General features: G+C 37.2%; 1 protein-coding gene across 1 annotated transcript; it reads left to right on the forward strand.

Annotated features, from left to right (window-relative positions):
- The first annotated feature begins 372 nt into the window (after positions 1–372).
- Positions 373–8,868, forward strand: LOC117296678 (neuropilin-1-like). Its single transcript, XM_033779708.1, has 6 exons — positions 373–579; positions 5,374–5,434; positions 6,065–6,334; positions 6,932–7,057; positions 7,987–8,171; positions 8,649–8,868. Exons 1-6 carry the CDS (start codon positions 373–375, stop codon positions 8,805–8,807), a joined length of 1,008 nt encoding a protein of 335 aa, XP_033635599.1. The 3' UTR covers positions 8,808–8,868.
- Positions 8,869–14,629: the final 5,761 nt, after the last annotated feature.

Here is a 14,629-nt window from a genome sequence, read left to right on the forward strand (position 1 = left end):
AAAACAACGTAATGTATTCAGATATTGACTTAAGAAGGATTCCACACCCCTGCTTTATTATTGACCACCGCTCCAGGACGATATTACTCCGCCAGTGATTTTGAGCAGTGCGTCATTTCCACTCTTGAGCTGGTGTCAACCGGTTGTGGAAAGACACACCAGAACAATATGAAAGTTCTGATATCGTTCACCATTGCGATGGTAGCCTGGTTGTCCTACGAGGCATCAGTGACAGGTAAATGCAAAATCGGGTCCCGTGGAACCATTTATCTACCACAACAGCACCACACATTGATTGGTCACTCATTTCAAAATCACTCGGGGTCAGATCGGATCAAATGTATGATGCTTTGCTCAAGGCACAGTCGCTGTATGTCATTCAATCACAATGACATCAGTGACATCTGTCAACTCAACGACGCCAGGAAGGAGGAATTCCCAGAGAGTTACAAGCAAGATGGCGGCTTTTCCTACTTTGGTGTCTCATCAAATAAAGCCAAACCACTCCCTGAAGAAACGACGATGACAATCAAAACAAATCAAGAAACGTCACAAGCCCAAGCAGCATCGACTGAACAAGTAAGTTCCTCCTTTATTGCTCTCGGACGCGGACACAAAACGAGGTTATACAAATTGGTGTCATAATTATTGCAGATTACTGTAAACTTTTACCAGACATTATATGTATTATTTCTTAGAGATTACCTCATCAAAGAATTGTTGCAAATGGGTCAACGAACCAATAATGCAATTATGCACATTTTCGCCAAGTACAATTCGTGCTGGAACCGAACGCGTTGACAACAGTGAAGTGTATTTTAAAATAAAGGAATAACAATCTATATTGGGGTGTCATGGCATAGCGGTTAAGAACACCGGATTCAAACTCTGGTGTTTCTGATCGGCACAGTGTGGGTTCGAATCCCCAGCCGTGACACCTGTGTCCTTAAGCAAGACACTTAACCACGATGCTTCGTCCTTTGGATGGGACGTAAAGCCACTGGTCCCGTGTGTTGCTGTGACACACGTAAAAACATCCAGTGCACTTATCAAAAAGAGAAGGGGTTCGCTTCTGGGTGGCTGGTTTGATTGGCAGCAAAATGCGCAATAACACCTTGTTAACCATAACATGGTGCTATGAAAAAGGAGTAGGTCTCATATTTCAAACGTAGTCCCACATACCTTGCAGGAAAGTACTGATATCTTAAAAAACGCCCGAGCGTCACCGAGTGCAAATACACGCGCTATATATAAGAAGCCATTATTATTATTATTATTATTATTATTATTATTATTATTATTATTATTATTATTATTATTATTATTATTATTATTATTATTATTATTATTATTATTATTGTTATTATTGTTGCTGCTGCTGCTGCTGCTGCTGCTGCTGCTTCTGCTGCTGCTCCTGCTGCTGTTGTTGTTGTTATTATTATGATTATTGTTAGGTGTTCTTACGATACAAGCACGAACACCTCTTGATATTGTTCTGTTTTTGCGTTTCTGTTTCCTTCTTCCACGGAACCCTGTCCATTGGACACTTTCGGTACAGAAAAAAAAGTTCACAGATTTACAAATAACTTACAGGGTTAACAGAAGGTAATGGTGAAAGATTTCTCTTGAAATATTATTCCATGAAATGCTTTACTTTTTGAGAGAACATTAAAACAAAACAATTATCAATTCTCGACATCAAGAATTGCGGATTTATAGTAAACACATGTCACGGCGAAACGTGCGGAAACAGGGGTGGGTTTTCCCGTTATTTTCTCCCGACTCCGATGACCGATTGAGCCTAAATTTTCACAGTTTTGTTATGTTATATATAAGTTGTGATACACGAAGTGTGAGCCTTGAACAATACTGTTTACCGAAAGTGTCCAATGGCTTTTAAACTCATCAAAATTCAGCCGCAATATTAAGACAGCACAGCTGTCATGCCGTCATCAGGTGTCGATTGACAGGGTTTTTTAAAGTTGAAAAATTACCATTTGCTTTTAGCTGTATCTCATTGAATGTAACAGTTTTAATGTTCATAGTTGGGCATCTGATAAATCATGACTTGGGCAACATTTGAAAAGTTAACGCCAAAATTGTACAACCTAACTTCCGGGTACCCGGGGTTGTAGTTTGCCTTCGCTGTTTTCCCTCAAAAAGTCATTGTCGGGCTTATTTGCAGCATAACTCAATATTGAAATTGAATTGAACCTCATCAGACATTATGAACCCTAAGATCAAGACGACACCAATTTGATTATGTCATGACGACGTCATCAGATTTTGAATTAAATCAAATCAAATTCTATTATTCGTAGCAAAATCATAGCTCGTGCACTTGTTGTAATTTTTACAAATCATCCGACGAGGCGTTGAAGGTCAACAATTGCTACACAGGTAAAGCGATACAATTTGACCTTGACTTCCGGTTAAAGCAGAACTTAAATATTTCAGAAAGTTCATCTCAAAAACTATAATTTTACCATAATTTATGTGGGTCATTCCATGTCAGACCAACGCACTTTTTTACCTCATGTCTTCCGATTTTGATAAAAAGTGATGTGATTGTAGGTCCTTATGAGCAATGAATGCACAGCAATTTTTAGCCCGATCGGACTTACCATGTGGTCAGGGCAGAAACCACTAAAATCTGACATCTTTAGGGTAAAAACCACCTTTAGGGTAAAAATATGTCATAACCATGTCAATTCTCATCACATATATGCAATATTGGTATCAAAATGATGTGAATTGCATGCTCAAATCAGTTCTTTTGTCAAAAATAAATTTTCTGAAATGTAGGTCACTGTAATCTTTAATATGTTATCGTGACCTTTGACCCAGTTTTTGAAATAATGTATCATCCCAAAAATCAAGGAAATAAAAATCTCTTGATAGAGCATGTCTTCCTCTATCACAATCAACCAAGAAACAACTGGGCTCTTCAAAATTTACAATTTTATTACCATTTTTGTACAGTTGTTAGGTCACAAGCTAGTCAATTTACATACTTTACATAATAAATCCACCAACAAACCTCACTCTTCTGTTTCTAAAGTTACTTAAAGTGTTCATGGTTTGCGATTTGTTTCTTGTTGAGGTCTGATGTGGATTTATTATTTTTGGGGGGTGGGCCATATTTTCCCCAAAAGTTTCTTTCGAAGATTGTAAAACAAAAAATCAAAACAAATCAAACAAACGAATTGAAAACCTTGGAGGGGTTGGGATCAATCCCCCAGACCCATCGTCCCCCCCCCCCCCCCACTTTCGGGTGCACCACTGTGATTATTAGTGATCCCAGTTAGAGATTACATCGAGGTTGAGATGGAGAAGCTGTCTGCCTTTCTTCAGTAGATACTTTAACCCCCTGTGATGAATCTTGAACAACAAACTAATGCATAGTAACTTTCTGAGAAATCCTCAAGAACAATTTGTTCACCATGCTGCAACTCTGACTTCAGTGCCCATTTTAATAGAACTGTGCGATTTCCATTTAACCGTATAGCACACGAAAAGGCATGCTAACCTTCCGATGAAGTCAGAGTTGCAGCATTGTGACATTTTTTGTTTACCATCTTGGAAAGAATTTTGTTTCGGAAAAATGCCCTCCCCCCCCCCACCCCCCTCCACCCACAACCCAAATTAAATCCTGGGTGCGTCACTGCTGGTATTTTAAAGTATGATTCTGGTTAGACCACATCAGCCCTCAACATGAAAAAATCCCAAACCAATAACAATTTCAGTAACTTTGGAAAGTTTTTTATTTTTATTTATTTATAAAGTAAAGTACAATGTATAAATTGACTAATTTGTAACCTACCAAAAATAGTCTTAAAATTGTAAATTTTGAAGAGCCCAGTTGTTTCTTAGTGGATTCTGATAGAGGATGACATGCTCTATCAAGTGATTTTCATTTCATTGACTTTTGGAATGATGCGTTATTTTAAAAATTGGGTCAAAGGTCACGATATTATATTAAAGATCATAGTGACTTGTACAAAAATAGTCATAAACTTGTAAATTTTGAAGAGCCCAACTGTTTCTTAGTGGATTCTGATAGAGGAAGACATGCTCTATCAAATGATTTTTATTTCGTTGATTTTTGGAATGTATGATACATTATTTCAAAAACGGGGTCAAAGGTCACGATAACATATTTAAGATTACAGTGACCTACAGTTCAGAAAAAAAAATTTTTGATGAAAGAATTGATTTGACCAAAAAGTTGTTATTTTACCCTAAACATGTCAGATGTTAGTGGTTTCTTTCCACTAGAAAGTCCGATAGGGCTGAAAATTGGTGTGCATTCATTGCTCATTAGGACCTACAAGCACAGCAATTTTTATCAAAATCGGAAGACATGAGGTAAAAAAGTGCGTTGGTCTGACATGGAATGACCCATAAGAACCCTTTATATTATAAATCCTTTATACAGAGATTTTTACCTTTTTAATTTTTAAATTTTTTTTTTACCTTTACTTTTGGTCATAAACCGGACGTTAAAGGGACACATTGCCTTGGATCGGACGAGATGAAAAGCGTTTGTTATAAAATGCATATGGTTTGAAAGATGTTTAATAAGTAGAATACAATGATGCACACAATAATGCCTCGAAATTGCATGGTTTTCCTTATACGTCGTGAACAAACACGGCACGCCATTTTGTGAGTTCAGATTTTGACTCCACAAAATGGGCCGACCGTGTTAGTTCGCAAAATAAAAGGAAAATCACGCAATTTCGAGTCATATTTGTGTGGATTCTACTTTTAAAATATCTTTCTTATCATTATGCATTTCATAACAAAAGGTTTCAAACGCTTTTCATAACATAGACCAACTCGCCTGATCCAAGGCAACGTCTTCCTTTAATTTTCAGATTTACTTTTAAAGGAACACGTTGCCTTGGATCGGCCGAGTTGGTCTTTGAAAAGCGTTTTTAACCGTTTGTTATAAAATGCATATGGTTAGAAAGATGTTGTAAAAGTAGAATACAATGATCCACACAAACATGCCTCGAAGTTGCACGGTTTTCTTTTTAACTCGTCGACTAACATGGTTGGCCATTTATGGGGGTCAAATTTTTGACTCCCATAAATGGCTGACCGTGTTTGTATGCAAAGTATAAGGAAAACCACGCAATTTCAAAGCAAACTTGTGTGGATCATTGTATTCTAGTTTTAAAACATCTTTCCAGCCATATGCATTTTATAACAAACGGTTATAAACGCTTTTTATAGACCAACTCGTCCGATCCGAGGCAACGTGTTCCTTTAAGGATCACGACAAAATTTGTTTACAATTTCAAGCTTCTATGCAGAAAGCCCAAATGAATGGGCTTTTGGAATATTGTTCAATTTATGTGTATATAGATCACCACAGTTTCAACGGAACTTTCAACATCAATACTCGACTCAACATCAGCAAAAGCAGGTAGGAAACAGGGCTGAGACAATACATGTTAGCGTTATTCCAAGCATAAAGCAAGCGTTCTTATTTAGATCGTTTTCCGGGCATAATGATTTTGTTGTTGTGTTGCTAAGGTGACCAAGAATCCAACAAAACATATTTGCAGATATCATTGTATCCCCTTTATTCAATGCTAGGCCTACCATCCTATTAATTTGTGTTGATTGTTAATCAAAAGTACTATCCGTGTGTCTGCTTTAAAATATTAGTTCTCAATATTTGTTAAATTTCTATGTACTGTTTATTTCTCACATATTTTTTTAACAAGAGTATGGAATAAACGTTTATTGAATTGAATATTGGGGGGGGGGCAATTTTGTTGTCACGTGAATATCGCCACGATCGCAAGTATGACGTCAGACGCGGTTGGTTATCAGAAATAAGGTGTGTGTGTTCGAAAGCACTAATCTTATTAAACAGATTCTGGCAATTTCAAAAAATCATTCACATTACGTCGGATCAGTAACCCTTTTGAAAAATGAACCAATCCCAATATCCATTGGTAGAACATTGGTGTTGAAGGCTACAGCAGCAACTATTAAAAAGATTCAAGTATTTGTTAGTCTTTACTCTTTTATATGCTTCATAATCCAGTCGATACTAAAGGTCCTTCAATGAGCTGCGACCGAGATGTGTTCGGCTTAACCAACGACAGCAATGCTCCCGCTTCTGTTCAGTGGTGGGAGGTAGATGCGTATGACGAAGAAGATAAGGCTGTGCTCTATGTCACTTGCAGAGACGATGCCGAAGGGAGGACTGTCAAATCAGGTGACTTCTTCAAAGTGGGTACCACTAACGTCACTTGTACGGCGTCGGATACTGCTGGAAACCCTGCACAATGTACATTCTCAGTCACTGTCACAGGTTTGTAAGAAAATCAATGTTCACTAATAAGCAAAATCAAGAAGCATATCTTTCAGTGTGTTGGAACATGTTCATTATGTATGCAGCATCAGAGTTGAGCTTTCTCCAGAAGACGATCAGAGCATGCATATACTGATCGAAACGTCGAGTTGAAACCCAAAGTTCTTTTTAGAACCACCCCAACTCATTAAGAGATTATCATTACATGGTGTAATACCGCAAACCTTTCTATATCATTACAATAATGGTTCAGCCCAAACGCTTTGAAGCATTACCAACATTTACGTGTTATTCTTGTCAATAATAGAAAACGAAACAGTAGATGAACAGTTGTAACGTAACGCGACATTTAAGTAAACATTGCCTCGTGATTAGTTACCAAAATATTCAATGCGAGCGCGGCTTCTGCTATCAATTTACTAACAAAATGAAAAGCATTTTAAAAAAAAGAAAAGAAAAAAAAGAGAAACAAAACACGTCCAGAGGAGCGTCAGTGACTCAACATATACACCAATGTCTTGTAAAGAGTTTCCACTGACTTGTTTTGTTTCATTACTGTTATGTTTTTGTATGTTTTTTTAATTATATTTGAGCCAGTTTGTAACATGAATCGCCTGGGTATGGAAAGTGGCGCCATAGCCGACAATCAGATTACTGCTATGAACGTCTTTGACAACGACATCAACAACTACGGACCAGCACTAGCTAGGTTGAACAGCAATGGTAAGTATATCCTTTTTTTTACAACGAATCCGTAAAAAAAACTACTGTACAATCATTATGTCATGTTTAACGCAATTGATAACAATCCGCTTGGTCATTTTAAAACTGTTATCATCGGTACATTATTTTGTTTGATGACATAAACTGACGGACATCTTGTGTATGATCCAATTAGTTGCACAAACAAGAAGGTAATGCAGAGTTTGTCAATTAAGTGATTCAAATGTTTCATTCCTAGTAATAATGAACAATTACGGAATCGTATTGCCACCACATGAATACATAATTTCTCACACGATAACTTATCATGTACGTACACAATAAATGCTAACTTATCGTGTGCGTACACGATCGTGTACGTACACAATAAGTTAAAGATTTCGTGTACGTACACGATAAGTTTGAACTGATCGTATTATGTACACACTAAGTTTGGATATGGTGTGCGTACACAATAACTTTGGATACAGTGTACGTACATGATCATTTGAATATATCGAGTACACAATAGGTTTGGATGTTAAGAGTATTTACACAATAAGTTTGAATTGATCATGTACACAATAAGTTTGGATATAGTGTACGTACAGTATAAGTTGGAATTTATCGTAAACACAATATGTTTGGATATAGGTACGACGATAAGTTTGAATTAATCATGTACACAATAAGTTTGGAGGTAGTGTACGTAAGAAATGGTGTACGTACATGATAAATTTGAGTTTATCGTGTACGTACATGATAAATTCAAACGAGTCGTGTAACATTTTCTTTCTTCAACCCATGGCTATAAATCAGTAAAATCTCGTAAGTGTCAAGGACTATTATGTTCTTCTGCTTCTTAAGGTATTCGATTTGAAGTCATTTGCGTGTACAATAGATGTTTTTGGTATCAAGAGATAAGAAACAAAAACCTTCTTATTTTACAGGTTACTGGTGTGGAATCAAGTGGACTGACACATGGATTCAGGTGGATTTCGGCCACACGGTGGACATCTACGGCCTGATCATTCAGCAGGGACTTTACCAACTATACCAAAGCCAGAGGATTTTTTATCTGATGTATGGAGATGATGAAAACTCATTGATGTATCTAGAGGGTCGGGGTCGAATGGTAACTATCATGATATCGTAGTTTTTGTTCAATATTTGTAAGGGGTGGTATAATAATTATGGTCTAACTTTGTACTGGTCGACTATGATCAATACGAAAACTACGTCACGGCTTCTGGTCAAGTCTGGTCGCTCACCCGAACATGTGCAATGTACTGCTTGCACGCGGGCATATACCGCTACACAAAATGGACCAAACATTTCCAACTTTCAGAAAGTCCAGAGACTGCTTTGTACAACAATTCCCACAATTCACGGATAAAAGCTTCAATGTCAGCCTCCTATACCCCCATGCTAAGGGTATTAAAGCGCACAAGGCAAACTTGCTCGGCCTGGGTGAACCATAAATCAAAGGCCACTCAAACTTTTCTCGAGCGTATAATGAGGAAGAAAATAATGGTCGTTGTGATGTCTACGATAAATAATTAATTGAAATCTTAAACACCTCTTTTGTATCATTTTTTTCCTGCTAATCCAGTACTATGTAGCCGAACCGAGATCTGCTGGTGACGATGTTTTGATCTCTGTCCAGACCTCATCACAGCAGAGAATGATTCGAACAAGATTCATCCGCATAGAACTCTGGTTGTGGATGGGAGATCTGTGCATGCGCTTCGAAATTATCGGCTGCAACTGAACACAACAACGGCAATAAAAATATTACTCGGGTGGGATTCGAATCCATGACCTTTTTAAAAATCAAGAGCGGTGTCTAACCAACTAGCCCACCAAGATTTCCCGCTAACATACTGTAAGTTAATCTTTGTCATAAAAAAAAATGAAATATTTTGGAAACGGACAGATAAGAATTGTGTGTGTTTTAAGAGATGCACATTTGTTTTGATTGAACTCTCTGAACATAATATCTATCAAATGCTGCAGCGAGACTAGTACAATTTTTTTTAAATTTATTCACGACAGATTGAAAATTCGCAATGGAATTGTGTAAAGTACATGCACGCGTCACAATACAATGTTGTACCAGTTCCGGTATAGATGATCTATATCATTATTAAGCTATATTTTATTAAAATTATAATAACTAGTTGATTCTGTGTTTGGTCCAAATAAGAAGACGTTTTCATTTTAGTTTAAACCTTTAAGCAGGAAATGTACAACAACTATGTTTGAATATATTAGTTGGGGAATAACAGTGGACCCGATGTTCACTGCGTGGGGGACCGGGTCCTCGCACTGTTATTCCCTAACTACACGACATTAAAGGAACGCGTTGCCTTGGATCGGTCGAGTTGGTCTTTGAAAAGCGTTTGTAACCGTTTAGTATAAAATGCATAAAATGATTAGAAAGATATTTTAAAAGTAGAATATAATGACCCACACAGGTATATCACTCGAAATTTCGTGGTTTTCCTTTTACCTCGTCGACTAACACGGTCGACCATTTGACTCCCATAAATGGCCGACCGCGTTCGAGGCAAATTTGTGTGGATCATTGTATTCTACTTTTAAAACATATTTCTAACCATATGCATTTTATAACAAACGGTTATAAACGCTTTTCAACTGACCAACTCGACCGATCCAAGGCAACGTGTTCCTTTAAAGTAAACTGATTAATGTGTAAAAACACACTTAAAAACACTACAATCAATGTTTGTACAAAGTCCTCTAGTTAGCACTTACCCTAACCTCTCCTGTTACAGTTTTGTATCAGAGCCATTATTTTAAGGCTGATTTTTGAAAAGATAATATTTAAAGATAATATACAAGCTGCCATGTTTTGTCAAGTTTCACTGATTCATTTTAGTAAACGAAAAATCGACAAATAACTGAAAGAATGCAAAATAAATTTTCGTTTACATGTTTTGGTTAAATTTGTTTACTTGATATAAAGTTGCCTGTAGGAAATTTGTTCAAAACAAAATGCTATTGTGCTTAATGTCATTGATGGTGTTGTACATTTCTTTAATAGCAGTCCCCATACGTGGTGATAGTTTGGTGGTTCAAGCTGTATTTGTACTTAAATAATAAATGCTGTTTTGCCTAGTCTGCTGTTGATAAGATTTGTTTGCGAATATAAAAGTAACTTCACTTGAGGGTTTTTACAATAATATTAAGATAAATAATCTAGAAAATCTCAAAAAATAATCTTTGTGTTTTTAAACCGATTAGATTTTGGGAAAGTACTTGCTAAATTGTGAATTCAGAAAACCTAACTTTGGAGTGTTACAAAATGTAGTATAATATAAACTTTAAGCTTGCTTTGTTTTTAAGCAATCAGAGTAAGCGTCAATGATTAAGTTAAACATTATTCCTAACTTATGATATTCCGAAAAGAAACATTACCAACAAAAAATATTCACAGGTTATTGTGAAGTACAAGTCTTAAACAAAAGTTATATTTACAATGCTGATGTACCTGGTTTCTGAAGATATCTCAATAGTGCACCTTCTCTTAATATTTTAATATTTCATTTATTATTGGAGTGGTTATATAGTTGGAGTCTATGCTTTGTAGTATAACTACCTAAAGGCAGTGGACACTAATGGGTAATTACTCAAAATAATTGTTAGCATAAAACCTTACTTGGTAACAAGCAATCGAGAGATGTTGATAGTATAAAACATTGTGAGAAACGGCTCCCTCGGAAGTAACGTAGTTTTTGAGAAAGAAGTAATTTTCCACGCATAATTAGATTTTGGGGTCCTCCAAAATCAAGCATCGGAAAGCACACAACTTCGTGTGACGAAGGTGTTTTTTCTTCCATTATTATCTCAAAACTTTGACGACCAGTTGAGTTCAAATTTTCACAGGTTTGTTATGTGTGCATATATATTATGCACCAAGTGAAAAGACTGGTCTTTGACAATTATCAAAGGTGCCCTGTTTTTGTGTAGATCATCTTGAAAGGATTGTACAGCAATCTTATCATGAGTCAATTACACCATCAAAGTAAACTACAACATGATCATCAAAACTATTTTAGAAACACTAAAATAATTGTTTCTTTTGTTTGTATCAAAAAATCCTCATACCAAGCTTTTACACCCCCATATTAGTTTTGCAGCATATTTGAAATATCATTATTATGGTTTTTTTCTCCAAAGTAATTCTGCCAAAATAAAACCTATAAGTTCACGTTGAACCGCTTCCTGAGTAAAGAACTACATTTCCGAATCCAGGGTTAATCCAATTAAACTTTCTGTTCCGAGAGATAATCCACTATTTACAGTGCCAATGCATGTACAACATTGGAGCGGCGTCGTATGTTTTAAAACCTTTCATTGGTTGTATGGCGTGCAAAAATTAATAGGGTAAAAAAAGATCATTCAATTACTATTCAACAAATTTAATTACATTTTTGTCCCAAGACATTATGGCTACGTGGTTAGAATCCGGAGATATCGCAAGGCACAGTAAAACACCCCAACCCCTTGAAGCACAAACACTTCAAAATAGTGTGTTTTCCCCCATTTCAGACCAGCATTGTTTGGTTTCAGGGGTAATAAACCAATCTGTTATATTTTCTCTCTAATATAGACATATTATTTTTTACGTTTATCAAAATTTATTACTGTCTGCAGTAAAATGTTGTAATTTTTCCCCATATTGGCACACCATAGAATCCCAAATAGCAACCACACCAAGTGACCTATCTAGTGACTAAATGAAAATGAAACTCAATCTAGCAGATGATAATTTTATTTTGAAATTTAGAGGTTGGATGATGTTTCTTAGACTCATTTAATTGTTGGCATAATAATGCACTGGTGATATGTACAAAAATTCATCATTTATAAATGTTTGAGCAGTAAATGGGAATCAAAGTTTGGATTTGAAAACATTTGAGGGTTGATAACATATGACGCTACGGAAACCAGTCATCTCGCCCCCCAGCAAAGTCGCCCACAACAAAGTCGCCCCCCAGCAAAGTCGCCCACTACAAAGTCCCCCCCCCAGCAAAGTCGCCCACCACAAAGTCGCCCCCTGTCAAAGTCGCCCCCTGACAGCGTCGCCCCCCAACAAAGTCGCCCCCCGACACTGTCGCCCCCTAACAAAGTCGCCCAGTGCATGGTTGAGCGACGTACACAAAAGTGAGGGCACTTTCGAAATGTAGGCCCCTTCATGCTGTTACAGAAGGAATGCTACGGGATTTTGAGCGTGCACGACGGGTTTGAGCGTGTTTAATCTTTGTTTTGTAGCAGCTTCTTTTAGATATTAGAACACTAAAATAATATATATATATAACAAGTTATTTAAATAAATTATCAAGCAGAAGTGAACCTGAGGGTGATGGAAAATTATTTCACGAGTGTTTATTTTGAGAAGTTTGGACTGTCTTAAGTTGGTGAATCCAGTGTGATTCATCTATGCTTGGTCATCACCACACCACTACGAGCCTCCGGTGATCTTCTAGTTATACTAGCGGGGAATATTCACTAGCGGGATAATTATGTATACAATCTTAAATGGTTGGCATGCTTAATTTAATTCAGAAAACTGTCTATGTTCGATACAGATTTACATAATATTAGAAGGCCAATTCAAAGTATAAAAAAAAAGAAAATAGCTAATTAGTTATCTAGCGAAAAGACAGAGCATTCGCCAAGCCTGGAATCTCCAATGGTTGAATCTAAACCGTTAACAAAGGGCGCCCTCACTTAGTGAAATCTTCTCGGGCGACTTTGTTAGGGGGCGACTGTGTCGGGGGGCGACTTTGTTGGGGGGGCGACTATGTCGGGGGCGACTTTGTGAGGGGCGACTTTGACAGGGGGCGACTTTGTAAGGGAGGGGGCGACTTTGTAGTGGGCGACTTTGCTGGGGGCGACTTTGCAGTGGGCGACTTTGCTGGGGGCCGACTTTGTTGTGGGCGACTTTGCTGGGGGGCGAGATGACTGGTATTCGACGCTACGATGCCCCATTTCTTTAGAAATGACCAATTACATCAACATTTAATTTTTGGACAACTGAAAACGGTTCATACAAGTGACACAATGACCATCGATCAATCACATCTGTGCAATGGTCCTCTATCCTTAGACCTTAGGCTTAAAGGCATTTACAACTGTATTCAAACATTGACACATTGACTAAAAAAAATCCAATGTTTAAAACTTCCTACCTACATGTATTGAAGTCGATGTCCAGGTTCAGTTCAGTTCAGGTCCAGTCGATATAAATATGTCCAGGAATGATGGGGCCCAACAGGCCTGGGATTACATGCAGGCCATGGTCTCGGTTGCCCCTGGGCATGGTCTTGGCCTCGGTGCTCCTTCAAAAGTTTCCCATTGACTTTACAAGATTTTCCAATGGAAGTGATGGTTAAACCGCGGGTCTTTGTACAAAATAACGTAAACACACACATGCTTTTGTTGAAAACTCATATTGACACTGGAGGGCGCTATATAACTTATATGGCTTGCCAGACTGCCTATTGTTTTTGTATTTTGCAATCATTTGCTTCAAACTTTAAACCTTACTTTAATTCCGGTTTATAAAATTACAATACACTGTAGTGGGTATTCGTAGTTCAGGATAGATTGTAAGTGTTTTTGGGGAAACAAATCTCGAAAGTCCCCAACTCACTGAGAAGGATATACCGGTATGAACTCTTCGTGGCATCGTGCAACCTTCGGCACCAAGAATGTCAGCACCATACGAACTCGGCATGGCAAAATTCTTGACTAACAAACTCAGCACCAAGCAACCACTGTTTACTATTTACAAAAAAAGAAATATTTGATTGTTAATGCGTTTGTTACTTTAATTTTGACTACGTCTTTGTTTTAACAATTGTTTTCTTCGACTTTTGTTTTGTCCTTAAAATTATAAAAGTAGTTGTAGCCCTTTTGGCGGACATACAAAAATAATACAAGAGAGAGAATTTTTCAGTTTCAGATAAGTTTATTTCATTGAAGTAACAAAGTATTTACAGACTGCTTACTCTCTTATCAAAGTCCAACTAAAGGTAGCAGTCAATCTAAAAACAATTTCTATAAACAATTTTTAAATGGGCATAAATCATGAGGGTTCTAACGGAAGATGTGCAACCAGAAAACATCATTTAGAAGGGTCCGAGTAAAAGAAAATGCCTGCGTTGGAGGGAGGGGTTGAACTTAATTGCAGAATAGAAAAATAGAAAAGACAGTTTCTAGGTTGTGCCAAGACACTCCTCCCCCTTTAAACCTTAAAATCCCATCACTATCAGAAACAGCCCTCACCAAAATAATCATGATGGCCAAAACTGCTACAAGATCTACCCCTACTCAACCAAAAAGGTCCACAAAAATTCATGACCCGAGTTGACATTCTCCAATATTTCCCATACTAAAATAGTAACTAAGCTTATAAAAGAAAACTAAATTTCTGTTCGATGTCACTTGTTTATGAAAACATGTGCAAGAGAAAAAAGGTTAACAAAATCAACAAAACCATGTCTGAGCATGACGGTGCTGATTATACAGAAGTGAATTGTCTCTGAATGGTCAAGCTTTGGG

The sequence above is a fragment of the Asterias rubens genome, chromosome 11 (assembly GCF_902459465.1).
Source record: "Asterias rubens chromosome 11, eAstRub1.3, whole genome shotgun sequence".
NCBI lineage: Eukaryota > Metazoa > Echinodermata > Asteroidea > Forcipulatida > Asteriidae > Asterias > Asterias rubens.